This window comes from Spea bombifrons, chromosome 5 (genome assembly GCF_027358695.1).
Source record: "Spea bombifrons isolate aSpeBom1 chromosome 5, aSpeBom1.2.pri, whole genome shotgun sequence".
Classification (NCBI taxonomy): Eukaryota; Metazoa; Chordata; class Amphibia; order Anura; family Pelobatidae; genus Spea; species Spea bombifrons.
This window is the reverse complement of record NC_071091.1, coordinates 82,870,981-82,891,520: the sequence shown is the minus strand read 5'-3', so window position 1 is coordinate 82,891,520 and position 20,540 is coordinate 82,870,981. Positions and strand designations below refer to the sequence as shown.

Here is a 20,540-nt window from a genome sequence, read left to right as displayed (position 1 = left end):
GAACATAGCATTATTCTGTTACTGGTATTGTTTGAATATTTATTGTTATTGTTCAGGAGTAGTTCCAATAAGCAAGTTGTCTTCCTGGAGACTCTGCATAACATGTTCAAGAGTGAAGAGCTGTTATCAAACTCAACTCGGCAGTCTGTAATGGATCGCTGTCTCCTCACTCTCCTGTGGAGCTGCAGCTTGGAAGCATTACAGGAATTCTTCAGCAACATTATTTGCTCGGTAATGGACATACTGAAGAGCAGGTTTACCAAGGTAACCTTCCTGTTTACATTATGAATCAAACCGCTCGATACAGATTAACAGATGATTAATGCTAGTTTCTATTAACTTGAAAACTGTTTCTATGTGAAACCATCTGAGGTACCATTACTCCTACTACTTTTGATGGGACAGTCTGACCACCAGGGTCGAAGGGTTGGATTCTTTCTTGAGCTTCTTTCTTGAGCTTACTACCAGGGAAGAATGTATTGCTAGCACAAGAGCAAGCACCACGGATTGACAGCTGTGCCCTGGCACCCTCCTCATGAAAGAATATACAAGGTTTTCGGTTTGCTATCATATTATTTTGGGATCTTTAACCCCTTAAGGACAATAGGGGTTATTACTCGTAGTATATTGTGGGACAATGGCTATTTTAACATTTTTCGGTGTTCCTGTTTAGCTGTGATTTTCTTCTTTCTCATTTCATGCTCCCACACATATTATATATTGTTTTTTTCAGGACAAACAGGGCTTTCTTTAGATACCATTAATTTTATCATATCATCTAATTTACTATAAAAAAAATGATAAAATATGGGGATTTTTTGTTAAAAAATTACTTTTTCTCACTTTTTAAACAAAAAACTTTTACTCATCTGCAAAAACGAATGAAAAAACCTGCTAAATAGATTCTACTATTTGTCCTGAGTTTAGAAATACCCAATGTTTTTATGTTTTTTTGCTTTTTTCTGCACGTTATGGGGCAATAAGTACAGGTAGCGTTTTGCTATTTCAAAACCTTTTTTTCCAAATCTGGTAATTCTTCCCCCATGTGCCATTTCAGGTATCTTTGAAGCCGGCCAATGCAATTTACCCCATCAAGTCATATATTTTTAAAAACTAGACACCCCAAGGTATTTCACATGCTGGTAATTTAACCCTTTCCATGCACTAATTTTACCACCAGCCTTTGTGAAACTTTATGGTAGTAAATTTTTTTGTATTTTTTTCCACACACGTTGTACTTCAGGTATAAAATTATCGCTCCTGGTATATGTCCGTGTCAAACAACACCCCAATATGTGTTCAGTAACATCTCCTGAGCGCAGTGATACCCCACATGCATGGGTTTGTTGGGTTATTTGGGAGGTAAAAGGCCGCCTTTGTGAGGTGTGTATTTTTTGGCCATTTAGACATCTGATCCTACTGCCCCCATGTCCCATATTTGGGACACCTTTGAACCCGGCCAATTCAATTTATCCCATCCACTCATGCATTTTTTAATACGAGACACCCTATGGGCATTTGTAATGCCAATATTTTAACTCTTTCCATGCTGGAATTTTTGTAAAGATAAAGAATTTTAGGACTTGCTTATTAATTTTTTTTTTTTTTTTTTTGGTGACAGTGGGGATTTTTATATGTTACCATATTATTTTTATTTTTTAAAAATTTTTTTTTACATTTTTTTTTATTTATTTTTTTACTAATCACTCATTAGTGAGCTGGGCTCCATTGACCTTGCATGGTTGGATGCAGTACCTGCATTCAACCTGCAGGAGGAGCTCGAGAGTTCACAAGAGGGTCTGGATAGACCCTCTGTGAACTAAGATCTATTGTTAATTCCATCCTGTGAATGACGGCAACGTCATTCACAGGATGGCACTTGTGGTTGCTCTTCGGAGCAATCACAAGGTGATCGGGGGTCGGGGGCTAGTGTTGCTGATATGCCTCGATATCGAGGCATGTCAGTAACACCATTTATGCTTAGGAAGCGATTCAGATCGCTTCCTAAGCTGTTTTAGCCGGGCGCCGCCGCGATCTTTCATGATCGGTGCGGCGGCGGCCATTTTTCTTCCGGGGAGGGCTGCCGAGGGCTGCCCTCCCCGGATCCACGGTCAGCCTCACTTGGGAGGCTTCCGTGGATGCTGCAAAGCCGCCGATCGCGGCGAAAACGCCGCGATCGCGGCGATGCAGCTGTTTAACGGCAGCCCGTACATGTACGGGCATTGTCGTTAACCCGTTGCACGGCAACCCCGTACATGTACGTGGATTGTCGTTAAGGGGTTAAATGCATAGCAAATCTGAAGCTTGTGTCAAACAATACAGATCTATTTAGCACACCTTTTAAATTTACAGCTTTGTGTTAGTCATCCGTAAGATTGCCCGTAAAGGGAGAACTCAAGTGCTGTTGGATTGTTGAAAGCAGTTTATAGGATGAGCGTGATTTAGTGCACAACAAAGTCCTTAATATGAAACTTAACTCTTCTTGTAGGTGTCAGAATCCGTGTTTGAGACACAAGTTACTAAAAAAACAGGATATTACATGATGTTGGAAGTTCTCTTTTCTCGGCTATCTAAGGATGATATATATTCCAAAGAATCAAAAATAAACCATGCATTTGAGGGGACTTTGAATGTTGAAGGAAATCAGCTTACCAAGACACTCCTAAAGTAAGATATTAGATGGATACTTTGAGTTCCTTCCTATTTCATCCTTTTGAGAATAACAGTTCAGTTGTTATTTTACTGCTTGTATTAACTAAATATAAGCAATTTGAAAAGACAACCCGTAAAAAGTTATAATCTAAAGAAACATGGTATTTATGATGTTTAACATGAACTTTAGTTTAGGCTGTGCTTCTACATGCTTTTATCACTTTAATAAGCAGAAGAATAACAATGAGAGGTCGTTATTAGACCAATAATATTAATATTGGTTCACAACTTTCTAATATTCTTTTCCTTTGTGTTTAGATCCTGCTATGATGCATTTACTGAGAACATGTCCGGTGAAACCCAGCTGCTGGAGAAAAGGAGACAGTATCATTGCGCTTCATATAACTGCGCTGTAGCAGTTGTGAGCTGTGTTTTCACAGAAAGTAAATTCTACCAGGGATTTCTTTTTACGGAAAAGAAAGAAAAGGTAATTGCTACACAATGAAAAATACCTGCAGCTCATGTGTTAGGCAGCTTGGGTACAATTGTTTCTATAGAGCTGTTTAATATGGATTTTGTTTTTTCGTTTTGTCTATTATGTCTGCTACTTAAGTTGTCTTAGTAAGATTAACATTGGTGTGCGTTTTTGTGTATTGTCAGATGTTAAGACCAGAGGTGGTGCAGTCTTAAAGAATATTTTGGGGTCCAAGTTTTTGGGGCTGACCTGGTGATACTAAGTTTTTCATTCTCTATTCATCTGTAATGATGCATGTTGAGAATGGCTTGTTATTGAGTTTTGAACAACTTCTTTCGTGTCCCTTTTCTCCCACACTTTAAACCTTTTTATAAAGAACTGTTAGGATCCAACCCTAAAACCTTTCTTTTGTTCTTTTTAGAACGTACTCATACTTGAAAACTTAATTGACTTGCAACGTTCCTATATCTTTCCGATAGAGGTTGAGGTAAGTAGCTTACCGCTACTGTATAATATACTTTTAGTGGCTGACTTTTATGGAGTACACTCCTTAACAGGAGTCTTTGCAATTCTGGATAGCAAAATAAACGTGGTGTCACTGTTCAGACCAGCTGTGCTGAATGTGACAGTAATTATTGAGTACCCGGGAATCATTACCTTTATTCTGCTTAATTACCACTCCATAATACCTGCAAAGTTACTGCAAGTTTGCTGCAAAAATGAATTCCAAGTAGCAAACATGCAATATTTTTTATATATTACGTTTTCATTAAGCATTTTTTATGTAGTCAACTTTACTTTTTCTCTTTGCATGTTTTATTATTTCATGTGTTTTCTTAATGTTCCAACTGCAGGTGCCTATTGAGCGAAAGAAGAGGTATTTGGCTATACGTAAGGAAGCTAGGGAGGCAGCAAACGCAGATTCTGGTAGGCATTTACGTATATCATGTTTATTGTGTGTCAGCAGAGAGACACTTTATTGTAAATGGTAATCCTTCACAATATTTAGTATTTTTCCCTTTTTTTCCTTTCATCTTCATAAGATGAGCCTAAGTACCTGTCTTCCCAGTCATACATGGCAGATAGCAGCTTAAGTGAAGAAATGAGTCAATTTGATTTCTCAACTGGTGTTCAGAGTTTTACTTACAGTTCCCAGGCCTCACAAGCTGCAAAGATTACCCAGAGCAGAAAAAAGGTACAAGTAATCCTATTTCTCATTGCTTTTGTAATGATTTAAGGATAATTGTACGCTGTTTGTCTAACAATCCTATTGTGTCTTGAAAGGAGCTGACGGTTGATGTCCAGATGCAAGATGACACTATGGAATTTGAAATGGATGAGCTTAATCAGCATGAGTGCATGGCAGCCATGACAGGTTTGATTAAGCACATGAAAAGAAATGAAATCACACCTAAAGTTGCTGAGGTGAGTAAGTGAACCTGTAGGTCATACATAGTATACTGTTTGCAAAAGCTAAGACTTTTTATACTGTTTCACAATTTTGTCTGAAGCTTTATGCTGTGATTTTTGTATTAAGGGTGTGACTCCACAAGAACTTCCTGCATGGATGAAGTTTCTACATACAAAGTTGGGGAACCCATCCACTCCACTCAACATCCGCCTTTTCATTTGCAAGCTTATTGTAAACACTGAAGAAGTAAGTTACTCAGTCATTAGTTACTATAGGATAAACTTGTGAGAATTTAAAGGAACAGTGCCTAGATATTTAAGACCTTTTTAATAGATTCATTTCCCTTTATTTGATATAATAGGTATTATCTCTTTGTGACTTTAAATGCATTTACATGTCACAGGTTTTTTATTATTACATACATATACATTGACGCTTGTTTACTTTGCCCTTGAGTAAGGACAATAAAAGTATCTCCTGTATACTTAACACTAAGTGGGCTTCTTACTTGTATACCCTGCTATTAACATTTCCCTCTATTTTGGCAAAGCTTAGCAACATTTATTGGTTGTTTAATGCAATATTGCCCTTTTTAACCTCTTGATGACAATTGACGTGCCAGGCACGTTTCAGAAAAACATCCTGTTGGCGATAATTGACGTGTCTGGCACATCATGAATTTAAATGGGTGTAGAAAGCCACCTACAATGTAAATAAAAATGTAGTAACATGAAAATATATTTTCCCACTGATAATAATCCAAGAATATATATATATATGTTTATTTTTATGAACCAGTCCTAAAATGACCGCTCTATTTTTATAATAATCCTTTCATTTGAAATACCCATGGGGGTGTCTACTTGTATGATTTGATGGGGTAAATTGAATTGGCTGGGTTCAGAGATGTCCCAAATAGGACATAGGCACACAGACGGACCAGATGTCAAAATCCCCCCCCCAAAACTACACACATTTCAGATTTGAAAAATAAATGGTTTTGAAATAGCAAAAAGCTACTTGTACTTATTGCCCTATAACTTAAAAAACATAAACTAAAAATCATAAAAACATTGGGTATTTCTAAACTCAGGGCAAACATTAGAATCTATTTTGCAGGTTTTTTTTATTAGCTTTTGTAGATGAGTAAAATCAGAAAAAAATCAGTTAAATGTCAGAAAAAGGCATTTTTTCAATGTTAACCATCTTATCCTGAAAAAAACAATACATAGCTTGTGTTGGTACGGTAAATGGGAAAGAAGAAAATTAAACCTAAACATGAACACAGCAGAAATGTAGAAACTGCTCTGTCCTTAAGGGGTTAATTATGCTCTCGTGTTTTAGGTGTTTCGTCCCTATGCAAGGTTTTGGATAGGACCCATTTTACAGCTGATTGTGTCTGGAAATAACGGAGATGTCGGCATACACTATATGGTGGTGGAATCTGTTGTTACTCTGCTTTCCTGGTCAAGTGTTGCAACACCTTCTGTAAGTACATGGGCTTCTTTTACACATTATAAAGACCTGCACTCCATAGAGTTTACCCACCTGTGTGAGTTTTTTAAATGTTTAGTTTTAATTTTTTTTTGTATGTGTGTTTTTAGGGGCTTCCAAAAGATGAAATCCTGGCTAATCGACTTCTTGAGTTTCTGATGGAACATGCATTTCATGAAAAGAGAGCAGTGTACCGGCACAATCTTGAGGTTATCAAAACAGTTCTAGAGTGCTGGAAGGACTGTCTTACTATACCCTACAGGTTTACATGGCTCCTTATAATATTTATGTTAATCACATGTGTATCTTTTTCCTACTTTCAAGTCTCCAACTTAAATCAGTCCTTGGTTTGTCTTAGATTAAAGGTAGTTGTATGCCTATCCCATGCATGCTTTTATTTCCTCACTGTACGAAGCTATACCACTTCTGCTGGAAGGCAGTTCCACTTATCTGTTGTCCTGTCAGTCTTCATTATAAATAAAAAATTAGTACATTTTCTTTAACGTATTAATCAGAGATGAACAGTTTCTGTGTGCATGTTTGACTTGCTCTATTTATATAAATGAGTTGCTGTAATATTATTGCCCCTTTGCTATGCCTTTAACCTGATGAAGCAAATTTTATGAAAAAGTTGGATCTTTTACTAAGTGTTTTCAATTTATTTTGCAGGCTAATATACAATGGGTTTTCAGGCACCGATCCTGATAAAAAAGATAACTCGGTTGGAATCCAGTTGCTTGGATTGGTTGTGGCCAATCATTTTTCTCCATTTGACCTAAAATGTGGCCTTCCCTTGGAGAAGTGAGTTGTAAATATAAAACTGTTTTGTCTCCTCTTTACCTTTCAACTTGAAGGAAGTCTAATACAATAAATTACTTGAGCAGATAAGAATCCTAGAACACATTGGAAAATGGCTAGCAGATGTGTATCAATCGATAACACATTCAAAAGGAGTAATGAGGAGCTCAATGAAATGTGCTGAAAATGTGTGTTTATACATATACAAGAACAAGGAACAATATACTTACATGTTGGTTTGATGGAGTGCTACATCTCTTCTGCATTGCACAAACAGGAATTTAAACATTCATATTTCATTAGTATATCTGTCAAAATTACCTTGACATGAATCCGTTAAAGCATAGAATTTTAAGCCTATTTGCTATGCTAACATTTATTTTACAATATTTAAGATATTTGTAGTAAATGATGAGATCTCATTCGGCCTTTTGTGAAGGGTTTGTTTTCTGTGCTTTGAAACCATGTGTCAAAGATTTAAGAAGCTGGTGTTGCCAATAAAGAAGGTGTTAGCTTTCACTAGGCCAGCGTCAGAAGCCAAAGTGTTTTCTCTTCTGTGTTAAGTGCGGAATCCTGGAAGAAACGCAAGAAACAATTACTGTCTATTGATCTTCGAGATAACAGAATCCTACCCAAATAATGTTCTTTTTTTCACTCTAGCTACTACCGAGCTCTGACAAATAACCTAGCTTTAACAAGATTCAAAGATGTATATATTGCAGCAGCCGAGGTCCTGGGGCTTGTCCTTCGATACATTGTGGAAAATGAAAAAGTAAGTTTTTGTGTTTTCAGAATGCCTTGTTTATTTTCTGCACTTTAAACGACCTGTGATTGTTGCTACACGTCTGTATAATGCATTAGTGTTAGGAAATATTTGAAGGTTGGGATGTCTTTTAACTTTTTATAATATATAAATATATTTTGTTTCCAAATATTATTTCTAGTTTGATCCATAGTTTTCCTTTTCTGCGTTAGGTGATGGATGGACCAGTTTTTACTTACGTGACAAAAGAATTAAAGCGACACCAAAGCAATAACAAGGAAGACAAATTTATCATGTGTTTAAACAAAATAGTGAAAAGCGTCCCGCCCTTCGCTGACAGGTACAATAATTTTATTAAGTTGATAAATGATTTCCAATACTGCAGTAATTACAGATCTAATCTTCTATTTTGATTCTCACAGGTTTATAAATATTGTCCTGTTTTTACTGCCAAAACTGCATGGCGTTCTGAAGACCCAGTGCCTTGAAATTATTATGCATAGGGCAGAAGAAATACCAGATCTTTTTACTGAATTGAAAAATAGGGACTTCCGCCAAATTATGCAAAACAGGTAAGGAAGAGGTTTGTAGGGTATGTTTTTTATTTCTTCTATAGTGTGTCTACAGTACTGTAATGGGACGTTGTTGTTTAATGATTTCTCGTATACTAATATATATATATATATATATATATATATATATATACTAAACAGATCATTATTTATGGGAAAACATGGCAGACATCTTCATCTATGCTTCTGAATGGCATTATTTGGTTCAGATTATAAAAGTGTGAAATTTTGTTACATTTCAGAGATGACGAAAGGCAGAAAGTGTGCCTCGATATCATATATAAGCTGTCATCTAAACTGAGACCCACAGAACTCCGTGACCTTCTGCCGTCGATTACAGCATTTATCTCGCACCCGTTTCCTCTCTGTCGGGAACGCATGTACGATATTCTCATGTGGATCTACGATAATTATCGGTAAGTCGAGCAGCATTGTTAATACCCTTGCCGGTCTTACACAGAGGCCATCTAAACGCAAATTGTTTTCTAAGCTGTTTAAAACAAGAAACCCCCCAAAAAATTACCATTTTCAGAAACTTTTCAATATAAAGGCCCGCACATTCAAATCTGTGTGCAGTTATACATTAAACACATAATGCATGTGATCTCAGACACAGCATAGAAGATTAATGATGTTGGTGTAAATATACACAGGGAAATCGAGACGCATACAATTCTTATTGTGACTCCTCACTTTTTATTGGTGACTTTTAAAGACCTGTAAACAGGCAGCACCTAAAGGTACCATTATAGTTAATAAATCAAAAAAAGTAAAAAAAAAAATATATGTATCATCATCTAACCACTATAATTTGTACTTGGTTGGTCTTCTCATGTCCTTCTCCTTTGTCCTCATTTCCTCCATAGGTATACCATTATAGTTGGTTAAGCTCTCTAGTCATAAAGAATACCGTAAAAAATGTTATCAAGTCAGTAGATTGAATTGTATTTGCATGGATCCATTGTAAGCAGGGGCATATTGTGATGCTACGTAACCATATTTATAACAACCTGGGGAATAAGTAGTGTTCTGAAACAAGAGCACATATTACATCTTTTATGCATTTTGTATTTGTGTTTCAGTGATCAAGAAAGCCAGTCTGATGATGATTCAGCCCAAATTTTTACCATGGCAAAAGAAACATTACATCAGGGTTTAGTGGATGATAATGCTCAGCTCCAGTAAGTTGTGGCACCATAAGCAGTGTTCATATTTATGTGTTTGTGTCCTTTTGCTATGTGCAGACTTGGCAGCCACATATTACTTCACTCTGTGTGGTGTACCCCCAAAGGCTGAAGAAGAGTCCAGCTGAAAATCTTTTTCTAGCCTCAAAATTGTTACTAACATTTTAGCTTTCATGTGTGTCAACACAAATTTCATTGTCTTGGGAAGGTTGAACTTGATACTTGTCTCTTTTCAAACATGTTAACTATGTAAACCAACTTGGTAGATTTTTTTTATTATATACACCATATGGACAAAAGTATTGGGGCACCTGACCATTAAATCAACAGCGACTTCTATGACATTGCATTCTAAATAGAAACTCTCCAAACATGTCTTTATGGAGCTTGCTTTGTGCGCTGGGGCACAGTCATACTGGAATAGAGAAGGGCCTTCCCCAAACTGATACCACAATGTTAGAAGCATAGCATTGTCCAAAATGTATTGCTATGCTGAAGAATCAATTTGGAAGATCGTAATATGTGTTGATAATTAAATGTGTTTTCCGTTCCTCGAAAGGCTTATGGTGAGAAACTTCTGGAGTGATGAAACCAGGTTACCGACCAACACCACGAGCCGCATGTTAGCTATTCTGAGCTCTATATACTCCACAAAGATTGAGAAACACTACCTGAGCCTCGCAACAAACCTCTTACTTGAAATGACTAGCAAAAGCCCAGACTATACCAGACAGATCTTTGAGCATCCACTTTCAGAGTGCAAATTTCAGGTAAATAGATGCACATGTCTATTGGGCATCCATTTGATGTTTTGAAGTTAGTCTTCTCTCTGGTCAATACCTGCATGCATTTAATAAACCTTTTTCTTGTGCAGGATTATGCGATTGACTCTAATTGGCGCTATCGCAGTACTGTTCTTACTCCTATGTTTGTACCGACTCAAGCCACGCAGAGTGGATACCGATCTGCAGCCGAGGCATCGCCACCTGATCAGGAAACCACAGAAGGCCAATTAAGAGCTACACAGCAGAACTATCAGTTTACCCCAACACAGAATATTGGTATTCCTTTTTCTACATAAGCTGTCAAGGAAAAAAAAAACACGTTTTCTTATTTTGTATCTTTTAAATGTACTTGTCATTTACAATAAGCCTTAGAACAGATACACTTAGAAAGCAAAGGAAATGAATAGTCTGAAGACAGCAGTTGGTTTACTTCCAGATAGCTCGATGTCAGGGGCACTGAAACACCCCAGTAAATTAGGGTTTGTCAGAGTGTCCCTGCAGGGTTGGATTACACAGTATTCTTGATGATTACAGGACACTAGAAGCTGGAAATTATAGGGCTTAGTTTGAATATATCTAGGAGCTTAGTTGACAGGGATGTGGCGGGTGCTAAAGAATATGAGCGGTAATAGTAATATAGGAAGCAAGCTTAAATCAATACAGTCTGTCCATGCTATATGTAATGTGATATTCTTTTGTGACAGCAGGTGAAAGAAGTTTATTTAACTGGCTTACTGGAAGCAGCATTGACACCTTGGCCGACTACAGCACAGATACGTATTCAGACTCGACATCTTCAGCTCTGCTGTTTACCAGTAAAGGGAATGAAAAGAGGCGCAGGGTCCCTTTAAAACCAGTGGGGCCAAATTTTGGTCAACAGAGACTCAGACTGCCTGGTGATGAAACAGACAGCAAAGCCAAAGGTGGGAAATTGTAAACCGATTTTGTATATTTCAACAAACATGCATAATTATGACGCATACAAATGGTCTTGTTATAAAATGTAATATGTTTATATACCCCTGTCAGAAACGTATTGTGCCATATCTAATTCCCTTGTGTGGGGGTCAGTCATACCTAAGTTTTCTGTCTTCAGTTCTGCTACTGGATGTCCAAGGCATATGTTCTCTATGGGAACTACAAGAAACATGAGACCCTACATTTGCAGAGTCCTGTTTTGTGATAATAGAACCAACAAGTCAGTTATTCCAGATTTCCTTCATAGTTTTTCCTAGACATTTGTGGTAGATGAACCTTAATTAAAACAAAGTAACCCACAATGAAGAAGGCAATTGTGCCCCACAAGTGTTACGAAAACCATTACGAAACACCCCGTCTTTTCCATTGTATATCATTGCCCATATGCATGTACATGTATATCTATCTATTATAATAAACGTGTCTAGACATAAGACACGAAAGGTGGTTTCATCCAGATTGCCTGCTATACATAGAACATAATATCATGTTCCATATGTTATTAACAAAATGTGGAAAACTTGTATTTCTCTGTATTTACTACTTTTGTATTCTTTGCTAAAGGTATAGAAGAAAGGGCTGAAATACTAAGATTGCGCCGACGCTTTTTAAAAGACCGAGAAAAACTTAGCATCATCTATGCTAGGAAGGGAGCAAACGAGCTGAAATGGGAAAAGGTCAGAAATACCAACAGACCCAGAATATTACATTTCTCTCACTGGTAGTATATGACACATATATATCAGCTATATCGTATATTTACATAATATTAAGTATAGTAACATCATAAATGTGTGTGTTAGTATGTTAGCGTGCATGTATGTGTGTTAATTGGTATCATTGGCCGTCTCCTACATCCCAACCACGTTTGTATATATGTGTTTGAAGGGCATCTCGGAAAGAAACCTGTATTTTAACTGTATGTTTTCTTTCATTGAAAACATAGAAACTACAAGATATTGATACAATCTAGAAAAGTAGCTACCTGTTTTATATTTCCTGTTGGTTGTTTTTGTTTCCTCATTTTTCCTTTAGGCTACAAAGGTAGAGAAAAGGCTGAAACAAGATGCCCAGGTAATTTTGTACAGGAGTTATCGGCATGGGGACTTGCCAGACATCCAGATTGCACACAGCAGTTTGATTGCCCCCTTGCAAGCATTGGCACAGGTATGTTTATTGTTAGATTTAAGTTAAAGTTTTGATAATTACCTTTAGCGTCACTTTCCTGACTGTAGTAGTGACTTAGGTGAACTAATTGAAATGTTCTTCTTTGTAGAAAGACCCAACTCTTGCAAAACAGCTCTTTAGCAGTTTGTTTTGTGGGATCTTTGCAGACGCCAGAGGTTCCATGAGTTCCTCTGCTGTGGACGGTATCAGTAGGAAGCTTCTTGAAGAGTTTAACCGCTTCCTGAGCAGTTCCACGTCGTACTTTCCTCCATTCATTGCATGTATTCAGGTATTACATTTATGAAGCAAGTAAATAGAAGTTGAAACGTTTGACGTACAGGTGTTCTTAACCCCTTTGCGACCACATAAGCATACCGGTAAATCCTAAAAAACATTGCTTAAAAGCCCTATAAGATGTACCGGTACGTCTTGGCTTTCTTGCAGCGCAGGGACAACTCACTCGCCCGCCAGTACACCATTGCATACTGTTTGGGCATTCCCTTCCGGGAGACATCACTGCTGACATTTACCTTGATAGGGTGCTGGTATATAGGATTGCACCGTCCGATGGCCGATCATGTGCATTGCGATGAGCAATGCAAGTCAGCAGAGACTTGTGGTCTGATCACAGTGTGATCATTGGGTGGGGGTAGCAGGGAAGACGTTTCTCCCTCTTTGCACAAAGGGGAAAAAAAAAAAAAAAACAATAAAACAAAAGTGAAAACTGTAATAAATATAAGTCAACTATTAATCTCCATGGACAACAGCTGGCTCCCAACACAATGGGATTCCTCTTGAGTAAACCAGTTTCAAGAAATTACACCAGTGGCTTAAAACAATGGGTTTATTAACATAACAAATACATATATATGAGTATACAGAGAAGCGTCTGAAATACAAGGCTCTATGACTCTAACTACACTATGCTAATGACTCTATGTGTGCATGTAAGGATGGGGTGTCCCTGTCACCTTGATGTTATCCTTCCTTCTTTCTTTCTGGTTCTCTCTCTTTGTCTTTGTTGCTCACACCTTTATAGCCACCATGCCCAAACAGTCCCAGCCAATCATCTTCTTAGTTTGTGTCCACTCATCCTTAGGAAGGCACAATGTTGTACCTGCACCAGCTGCCTGTAGAGATTCAAAGGGGCTTTTCTACAAAAACAATAAACAAACGATGCAGTGATGTCATTGTGAGAACAGTGCAAATTAATTAAATAACAAAAGAAAAAGCCCTTACATCCCATTGCCCTAGCACAACGTGTAAAAAGAGTTTTGCAAATTCTTAGTAATGTAAATATATCAGCACTGGCTGTAAGGATTTTGCTTCTTGGTATACGTTTGGTGCATCACATGAACCCCAATATTTCAATCAGTATTGACCATGTTCAAGTTCTTAGAATGGTAGCTTTTTTGCCCCATCACCCTCTCACAACTGAATGATAGATTAGAGCCAAATTATTTTATTTTTAGAAAATCACTTGTTACCAACATTAGTTTTGCTAGCAAGTAGTTCTTTTAGCAGTGGGTTGTATTCTTTGTTCTGTAGGATATGTGTTACCAAAACGTGGAGCTGCTAGACCTCACCCCAGCATGTGTAAGTACGAGTTCTTTAGCCAGTCTACAGCAACCACTGGGCATTCTGCTCCTGGAGAAGGGATTACTGCACTTTCAGCCCCAAGAAGAACCTCCGGCTAAAAAGAGGCGCACCAAAAAAGAGATTCCCCCGGATGTTACCAGGTGGATAGAACTCGCTAAGTAAGTATTAAGCAACATTTAGGAGTAGCTGTTACTGTACCAGTTTACACTATGTGCCTTATAGAGTACTCTGATAATGTGTCTGGATACCATGGTGTGTCATGTAAATAAAAATAGTGAGAAATCCATTCACAAGCAGTGATAGTTCTCACACCCGAGGCAGGAAGTCTCGCGTAAGTGTCCCCTATGTGGATTTTCCACAAAAAAAAGTGGTAGTCCTTAATTATTTGATTTGCCATGAATTGGGAAATAGCAGATTTGTACTATTATATTGTTACTATACACTATATGCATTACTAATCTTTATCATCATTTATTTTAACCCCTTCGTGACCTTTGCCGGTTCAGGACCGTCATGACAAGAAGGTCACTAAACGACCTTTGACGGTCCTGAACCGTCAAAAAATTAAATAAGCTTAGAAAGTGATCAAGGATCACTTTCTTCGCTTAAACGGCCTTGCTGCAATGCCTCGATGTTGAGGCATTCATCAAGGCCGAGATCGGCATCGGGGGCCATGTCTGGCCCCTCCCCGGGGCGTCAGCAGCCGCCATACATTGTATGGCGGCGGACGCCCGTTTTAAAAGCGTTTAGGAGGCAATCAACGATCGCCTCCTAAACTTAAATGGTGTCGCTGGAATGCCTCGATCAGGAGGCATCCAGCGACACCAAACACTTACCTCTGGGTGGGCTGTGACCGCCCCGGAGAGCGGTCACAGCCGCAGCTGCCGGTGATCTTCGCCATCCGCAAGATGGCGGCGGCCCGGGAAATAAAACAATAAAGGTGAAAAGTTCGCTAGATGGTCTCCAGACCCTCTAGAGAACTGGCTCCACTTGCTGGTTGAATACAGGTACTGCATTCAACCATGCAAGTCAATGGAGCCCAGCTTTCTAATCACTATGTGATTAGTAAAATATTCAAAAAATAAATAAAAATAAATAAAAAATGGAAAAATAAAAATAAAATGTGCTAACATTTAAAAATAATTATGCAGTGATGTCACTAGATGAACCATCCAGTACCAGCAAAATGTGTAAAAAAAAATAAAAAAAAGTATTAAAAAAATAAAATTAAATTAAAAAATAAAGTTTATTATTTTGAGCAAGTGCTAAAATTTCTCAAAAATCTCAACAAAGAGTTAAAATAAAAGCACTTCAAATACCCAAGGGGTGTCTAATATATAAAAAATGGCTGATGGGGTAAATTGGAGTGGCCTAGCTCAAAGATAGGGCATAGGTACAGACTGACCAAAATGGAGAAAAAAAGCGCACTTCCCAAATGTGGCATTTTAAATCTCAAACAACCCGACAAACCCATGCATGTCGGGTATCACTGCACTCAGGAGATGTTCCTGAACACACATTGGGGTGTTGTTTGACAGTGGCATATACCAGGACCTGTATATCTATAACTAAAGTACAATTTGTGTGGAAAAAAAAAAAAAAAATTACTATTACAAAGTTTGACAAAGTGTAGTTCTATAATTGGTGCATGGAAAGGGTTAAAATAACAGCATTTGGAATACCCTGGGGTGTCTAGTTTTCAAAAATATATGGTTTGAATGGGTTAAATTGAGTTAACTGGCTTCAAAGATGTTCCAAAGAGGAGATGGAGGCAGAATGACCAAATGACCACCTGAATTACGCATGCCCCAAAAGTAGCCTTTTACCAGCCAAACAATCTGACAAACCCATGCATGTGGGGTATCGCTGTACTCAGGAGATGTTCCTGAACACACATTGGGGTGTTGTTTGACAGTGACATATACCAGAACCTGTATATCTATATCTATAACTAAAGTACAATTTGTGTGGAAAAAAAAATAAAAAAAAAATTACTATTACAAAGTTTGACAAAGTGTAGTCTAGTTGTCTAGTTGGTGTCTAGTTTTCAAAAATATATGGTTTGAATGGGTTAAATTGAGTTAACCGGCTTCAAAGATGTTCCAAAGAGGAGATGGAGGCAGAATGACCAGATTTGTTAAAAAAGATTTGGAAATCATAAAACGCTGCTTGTACTTATTGCCCTATAACTTACAAAAAACAGCAAAAAAACATAAAAACATTGGGTATCTCTAAACTCAGGACAAGTAGTAGAATCTATTTAGCTAGTTTTTTTACTTGCTTTTTTAGGTGAGTAAAAGATTTTTCAAATAAAAGTCATAAAATGTGTTTTTTTTCAATTTTTCACCATGTTTTTTTTATTTTTTTATAGTAAATAAGATGATACGATCAAAATAATGGTATCTGAAGAAAGCCCATCTTGTCCTGAAAAAAACAATATATAACTTATGTGGGTACACTAAATGGTTGAGGAGAAAATTAGAGCTGAACACAAGCACCACAAAAGTGTCAAAACAGCCTCGGTCCCACAGGGTACAAAATGAAAAATGAGCCCGGTCCTTAAGGGGTTAAATAGCGTCATCATATTCATCAGCGCTGTACAGTGGGTAAACATGACATAACAAGTAGTAAATAACATAACAAACAGAACTTACAAGAGAGACAAGAGGTAAGAAGGGCCCTGCTAAAAAGAGCTTACAACCTCTTGTTTCTGTCCTGACCCAGCCAAGCTAAGCCTTGGCAAAAAGCGTGTTGTTTTTTTTGTTTGTTTAGGTTTGGTTTGGGGTGATTATAGGGATTTACTTTCTCCTAGTTAGACCATAGCTTCTTGGGAGCATGTTTTGTTATTTACAGTGGAGCGAGTCTTCACACAGTGGAAGCTGGTCAGATACTGAGCGTAAGCAGGGTCCTGCCCTATACGACATACATGTTATCTTGGTTTTCTTAGTTATATAATATACGTCTTTCCGTTTATTGGATATGTCCTTCTTGCTGCAGAATATGATGGATATGATGACGCTATATAAAACAATAAATTCTATCTATAACCAGTTGGTCTTTCACGATCTTTAATATATTTTATTTAAATATAATAGTTACCTTATAGACCTTTTATATCTTTCAGCAAGATTTTGTGTCATTCCTTATACTTTTCATGAAGTAAATCCTTTTGCTGTCATAAAATATTAGTTTTCTGGGTGTGTTGAAAAAGTATCTCATTTGGTAATTGAGCTTTTAAAAGGATTTTAAGAATGAAACCAAACGTTTACCAGATACCAGAAAGCCACAAATGGTGCAGTATTGTGAAACGTATATTTTATTAATTATAGGTTTCACAATACTGCACCATTTGTGGCTTTCTCATTTGCATTCCAGACCTTATGAAGAACAGCTTTTATTTGATGATCCTCTTTTACAAGTTACCTTTGTGAGTGCAATACATCATTCACTATATATATAATTTTGAACTTATTACACTATTGTATTTTGTTTATTTTTCTCCACATGTTCATGCGCCCCTTCTGTTGATGTAAACCTGCATAGATAAGTTATCCTTCCCTCAGCTCTTGGCCTGTTACTTTGGCTGTATTCTTAGACAGTTTTAAATTGTATATTTACATATGTAAATCGGGTAATCCAACATTGCAGCTTTCTGGAACATCCTTACCTTAAGAGTTTAAACGTGTGAAAAACTTTGTTTCAGGTTGTACCGCTCAGTTGGAGACTATGATGTCCTTCGAGGTATTTTCAGTGGGAAGATTGGAACTAAAAGTATTACTCAAATAGCACTTACTGCTGAAGCAAAATGTGATTATGCCAAAGCAGCCAAATTATATGATGATGTAAGTTTACATTGAATGCTGTTAATATGTGCTTCTTTAGTATTTTGAGGAAAAATGAAAAAGATTAGAATTCAGTTTAAGTATTAGTAGAATCTTGTTGGGCATTGCCACCTCCTTGTCTTCTTACAGAACGCTCTCTGGATTTTGTAGTAATAATCCCATAGTTACAGCAGAAAGTATCTGTTTGCCTATATGGTCTGCACTTGTAGAAAGAGGTACTTCGATATTCCTTGGGATAGCTTTATGCTCATTAATTCCTTTATTGTGCTTGCCAGTATTACCTCCACTGGAAGTCTATTCCAGGGTTTTGCTCTTATATGAGAGTTCTTGATTAGCTAAATTGGCATCCAATAGATTTAATACAAATTATTCATTGTTCGATGCCATGGCCTCACGGCTTTTTATGATAATAGTTATGTTGGCGCAGAAGCCTAATTAAGCATCTACAGTAGGGTGGTTTTCGGATATAATTGGTATCTTTGCTTCGGAAAAAAACTTTATAAACCTACTAAATGAGTGACATGATCTGCCGGTAAAGCCATATTTGCTTTGGAGTCTTTTCCCATCGACCTCAGTCTCTGTATCAATGAGTACCAATGGTGACCAATATGATTGCACAAAGACTTTGACCTATATTTGGATGGACATTGTAGAGTTAACCAGTTACAGACAATGTCACTGCTGTGATGACATTGGTCAAAATTGTATATTAATATCTGTAATTACTCTTCAATAGGCTTTACAGACAAATTTTGATGACGAAGACCCTTCTGATGCTGAAAAAGATTTCTGGGAAATCGCTTCTCTTGAATGCTACAATCACTTGACGGAGTGGAGGCCGCTGGAGTATTGTTCCACAGTCAACATCGACAGTGAAAACCCTCCAGATCTTAGTAAAATATGGAGCGATCCTTTTTATCAGGTTCATTTTTCATCCATGTGTTTAAATTGTGCCACAATAGGATGCCAAATGTGTGTATGTTTTTATGGGCAATATATAGTGATTTTTTGTCTCAACAGGAAACCTATCTTCCTTACATGATACGTAGTAAAGTGAAATTACTTCTCAATGGGGAAAATGTCCAGCCTCTCCTGACATTTATTGATGAATCAATGAAGGTAGAGCAAAGAAAGGCCTTGTTGGAGACTTTCTACAGCCAGGAGCTAAGTCTTCTGTATATCTTACAAGATGATTTTGACAGAGCAAAGTACTATATTAACACTGGGATAGATGTCTTCATGCAGGTACTTATTACTTTTTTAAATAAAAATAAAAACACACAATTTTGTACAACTATACAAATCTCTATATCAGGGGTGTCAAACCTGTGGCCTTCCAGCTCCAGCTGCTGCTGCATCTCCCACAATGCTCTTTCAGGTAAGGGGCTGACTGAGTAGTATGGGAAATGTAGTCATGCAGCAGCTGGAGGGCCGCATGTTGAACACCTCTGCTCTATATTCTACTTTCTGCAGGGTAGTTTTAAAGTTAATAGTAATTATTAGTTATGTCATAATTTTGAGCTCTTTTTTGAAGTCATCGTGTGCAGTTCATTTGGAAAAGGCTGCAGCTCAATGTCAACCTCAGTCAAATAGTCTATTACCTTAACAGCGCATGCACAGCCTGTGGGACTATGTCATAAACCCGCAGAAAAGGGTTATTAAATGCCATTCCTCACTGGAATACAATGGTAGCCTCACTGCTATAGTAGGTTTTACTGTGAAGAATATCATTTGCAATCATAGTTGAGCTTCCTGTAAAGTAAACAAGGCTAGGATTTACTGTTATAGGGGCCGTCACATCAGTTTCTGTGCATCAATGGGGTATGTATTTTCTCTTTTCTAGAATTATTCAAGCATTGATTCCCTGCTGTATCAAAGCAGATTGACTAAGTTGCAGTCTGTTCAATCTCTTACTGAAACACAAGATTTTATTAATTTTATCACCACTCCTGGTATGTACTAACCACAAACGTGTGTGTGTGTGTGTGCGCGCACTGTTTCTTTGTACGGTTCATTTTAGATTTGTTTTTCTTCTGGCATCACACATCCATAGATGGGAGTAGTTGAGCAACCGCAACCAGTTTTCAAACACCATTTAGTACTGTGTTTTGCATTAATTGTGAATTGTGTGTGTTCAATGAACAGAGGATTTTATTTTGTGTAACTCTTTCCTTGTTTTCAATTTGTATTTAGGTAATTTATCTTCGGTATCCTCACTGAAAAGGCTTTTCCATATCTGGACTAATAGGTATCCAGATGAAAAAATGGATCCAATGAACATCTGGGATGATATTATCACTAATAGGTAAAATATCTTTCTTCGTATTGTGCGTTTTATTTATTTTGGCATTTAGCGAGTGTGTGGGTGACATGCTCAATGTGCTGCTTTGATGTGAATGTTGTGGGCCATAGCACAAGGCTTTTTTTCTTTTGTGTGCATGATATATCTGCAGTTATAAACCAGGGGTGTCCAAGTTTTTTCTGCAGTGGGCCACTTCATCAGAATTGTATATGTGCGCGGGCCGCACTCATTTTTCACTGTGAGAAAATATGACCTTTAATAAAAAATGCAGATTAAAATAAAGTAAATGACACAAAACCTTTACTTTTCCTCTCACTGATTTCTACACATTCAGGATAATTAAAAATGAAATAGTTCTATTAATTCTAGGGATGCACCAAAATGAAAATTCTGGACCAAAACATTCACGGTTCACGTAGCCAAAACCGAAAATTACCCCCACCTTTAAAAATAATAATAAAAACCTTTTTAATAAAAGTAGGTAACACACTACAATTGGGCAAAAAAGAATTAGCAAT

At 37.3% G+C, this 20,540-nt stretch overlaps 1 protein-coding gene across 1 annotated transcript in view; it reads left to right on the top strand.

Annotated features, from left to right (window-relative positions):
* PRKDC (protein kinase, DNA-activated, catalytic subunit) overlaps nt 1-20,540 on the top strand; it is a 72,172-nt gene that overhangs the window by 30,855 nt on the left and 20,777 nt on the right. Inside the window, exons 41-68 of the mRNA XM_053466180.1 lie at nt 57-264; nt 2,489-2,667; nt 2,971-3,139; nt 3,549-3,614; nt 3,982-4,054; nt 4,171-4,322; nt 4,412-4,552; nt 4,665-4,784; nt 5,883-6,026; nt 6,143-6,294; nt 6,702-6,833; nt 7,491-7,602; nt 7,806-7,933; nt 8,016-8,165; nt 8,408-8,581; nt 9,248-9,346; nt 9,909-10,119; nt 10,224-10,410; nt 10,839-11,057; nt 11,677-11,789; nt 12,148-12,279; nt 12,389-12,568; nt 13,828-14,036; nt 17,582-17,720; nt 18,457-18,642; nt 18,741-18,965; nt 19,564-19,672; nt 19,914-20,025. Of these exons, the coding sequence (XP_053322155.1) occupies nt 57-264; nt 2,489-2,667; nt 2,971-3,139; nt 3,549-3,614; nt 3,982-4,054; nt 4,171-4,322; nt 4,412-4,552; nt 4,665-4,784; nt 5,883-6,026; nt 6,143-6,294; nt 6,702-6,833; nt 7,491-7,602; nt 7,806-7,933; nt 8,016-8,165; nt 8,408-8,581; nt 9,248-9,346; nt 9,909-10,119; nt 10,224-10,410; nt 10,839-11,057; nt 11,677-11,789; nt 12,148-12,279; nt 12,389-12,568; nt 13,828-14,036; nt 17,582-17,720; nt 18,457-18,642; nt 18,741-18,965; nt 19,564-19,672; nt 19,914-20,025 (4,221 nt within the window). The remainder of the gene's footprint in view (nt 1-56; nt 265-2,488; nt 2,668-2,970; nt 3,140-3,548; nt 3,615-3,981; nt 4,055-4,170; nt 4,323-4,411; nt 4,553-4,664; nt 4,785-5,882; nt 6,027-6,142; nt 6,295-6,701; nt 6,834-7,490; nt 7,603-7,805; nt 7,934-8,015; nt 8,166-8,407; nt 8,582-9,247; nt 9,347-9,908; nt 10,120-10,223; nt 10,411-10,838; nt 11,058-11,676; nt 11,790-12,147; nt 12,280-12,388; nt 12,569-13,827; nt 14,037-17,581; nt 17,721-18,456; nt 18,643-18,740; nt 18,966-19,563; nt 19,673-19,913; nt 20,026-20,540) is intronic.